The 1950-nt window shown below is 50.9% G+C and overlaps 1 protein-coding gene across 1 annotated transcript; it reads right to left on the reverse strand.

The window, feature by feature from the left end:
• Positions 1–643: 643 nt before the first annotated feature.
• Positions 644–1731, reverse strand: LOC101765195 (protein STRICTOSIDINE SYNTHASE-LIKE 10). Its single transcript, XM_004974404.2, has one exon. The coding sequence runs from the start codon at positions 1667–1669 to the stop codon at positions 644–646; it is 1026 nt and encodes a 341-aa protein (XP_004974461.1). The 5' UTR covers positions 1670–1731.
• Positions 1732–1950: the final 219 nt, after the last annotated feature.

Consider the following 1950-nt stretch of genomic DNA (forward strand, 5'->3'; position numbering starts at 1 on the left):
ATATGCTCTTTAGTCAGTGATGCCGCCATTTGAGCTGTTCTCTCCCTGTCCCTGTACAAGCAGGGATTGCTCACGTATCCAAGTACTGAAGAAATCGAGGAACACCCATCTGATGGACTGATCCAAGTACTGAAGAAATCGAGGAAGGCCAGAACAAAGAATTCTTGCACTGATCTCGGTTCAGAAACGAACTGCTCCTGAGCTGCTGTCAAGTAGAAGATAATTTTAAAATTGTTTGTACTTCTCTGTCCCTTGAAACAAAAGTGTGCCTGATAAGGGAGAAAGAATTGAGGGAAACAACTTGATTCACTATAAAACTTTGAATTGTTCGTGTTTCTAAAAACATAAATAGTTTGAACTGTTCGTAACTAGAATTTGTTCAAGGTTTTCGTAGACCCTTTTAAGAAGTCTATCACCAGCTTCCTTGTTACATCAAATAGTTCACTTCAGGTTCTTAAAATTAATATATAAATATAACATTTATGAAAGACCAGGTACATCTGCAATGTAGCTCGACTAAACTATAGGTACAGTAACAACCATGACCATTAACTTATTTCTCGTAGAACTTGAATAATCCTTGCAAAAGAACATTTAATAGAAGACAAAGCTTATACGATACAATTAAACTCTATTTCTAGAACTAAACACTACTAACAATGCTAACATATGGCAACTCTACGGATCCAAGATAAATTTTGCCGTCCCCTCGTTCCACTGCCTCTGTTGGTCGAACATCCTTGGGACCCCTCATCTCTTGTAACTTCTCACCTTCAGCGCCGATCCTAATAGCGACCAAGTGGCTGTCCTTTCCAAACGGGAGCTCATACTTCTCACGGTGCAACGCCACCCAATACCCTCCCTTTCCATCAGGCCTCACATTGTCCGGGTATCCCGGCAGGTCAGCGAACAACTCGGATGTCCCTGCCTCAGGCCCCCGGATCCAATACCTCATCAGCTTGCATGGTCCAGTAAGGGCGACGATGAGGTGGCTCCTGTCGGCACTAATGGCGATACCATTGGGGTATGTCACGCCGGACTGGAGCACGGTGACCTTGTTAGTCCGTCGATTGTATCTCATGATCCGTCCCGTCGAGTCTCCCGACGCGGTGACCATCTGATGCTGCGCCCGAGAGTATGTCGTGCTACTATCGGTAAAGTAGACATCCCCGGTGACCTGGTCGACGTCTACCCCGTTGGTGAAGCGTAACGGCACGCCGCCGGCCTCGGTGGCAAGCACGGTCGCCTCCCCACCGTTCGGCCCGACGCGCATCAGCCCCATGTATGCGTCCGCGATGTACAGATCGCCAGAGTTTTTGTGGAACCGAAGGCCAAGCGGCCGGCCGCACGAGCTCTCGGTGGCGACCGATGGGAGCTCAGACGGTGCGTCGCAGTTGTTCTTGATGTAGCTAGGGCTGTACGCGAAAGTGGTAAACCCGACGCTCTTGCCGGCGTACTTGAGGATGCGGCCGTCAGAGATGCTGACATAGGGCCCGGCGCCACGGCGGTCGAAGGCGACGCTCTCGGGGCCGATCAGCCCGTCGGGCAGGTCGAGGCGCTGGGTCTTGGTGGCGTCGATGGCCTTGCCCATGGCGGCCGACGGCAGGAGCAGCAGGACGGCGAGCAGGATCGTCGCGATCTGAGGCAGCTTCGACGTCCTCCGTGCCATGGTTGCTGTTGCTTCGAGTAGGCGGTGGTTCTGGTTTGCTGTTGTCGATCAGCTGAGCTCTGATCGTGGTGTTTGGGTTGATGGAGAGGGCGTACCCTGGCCTCTCGTTTTATTTGGGGGTTCTCTTCAGGTGTCAGCTCCGAATCGGTTTCAGAACTCCAGCACAAAATCGGACTCGACAGGATTTTCCCTCGGCAAAGGAACAGAAACGGACACGGAGTTTCACCCAAGGAGAACTAGTACTGTGTGTTACCGTACAATTTTCAGAAGCAAGAGAATTC

Source organism: Setaria italica, chromosome VI, assembly GCF_000263155.2.
Source record: "Setaria italica strain Yugu1 chromosome VI, Setaria_italica_v2.0, whole genome shotgun sequence".
NCBI lineage: Eukaryota > Viridiplantae > Streptophyta > Magnoliopsida > Poales > Poaceae > Setaria > Setaria italica.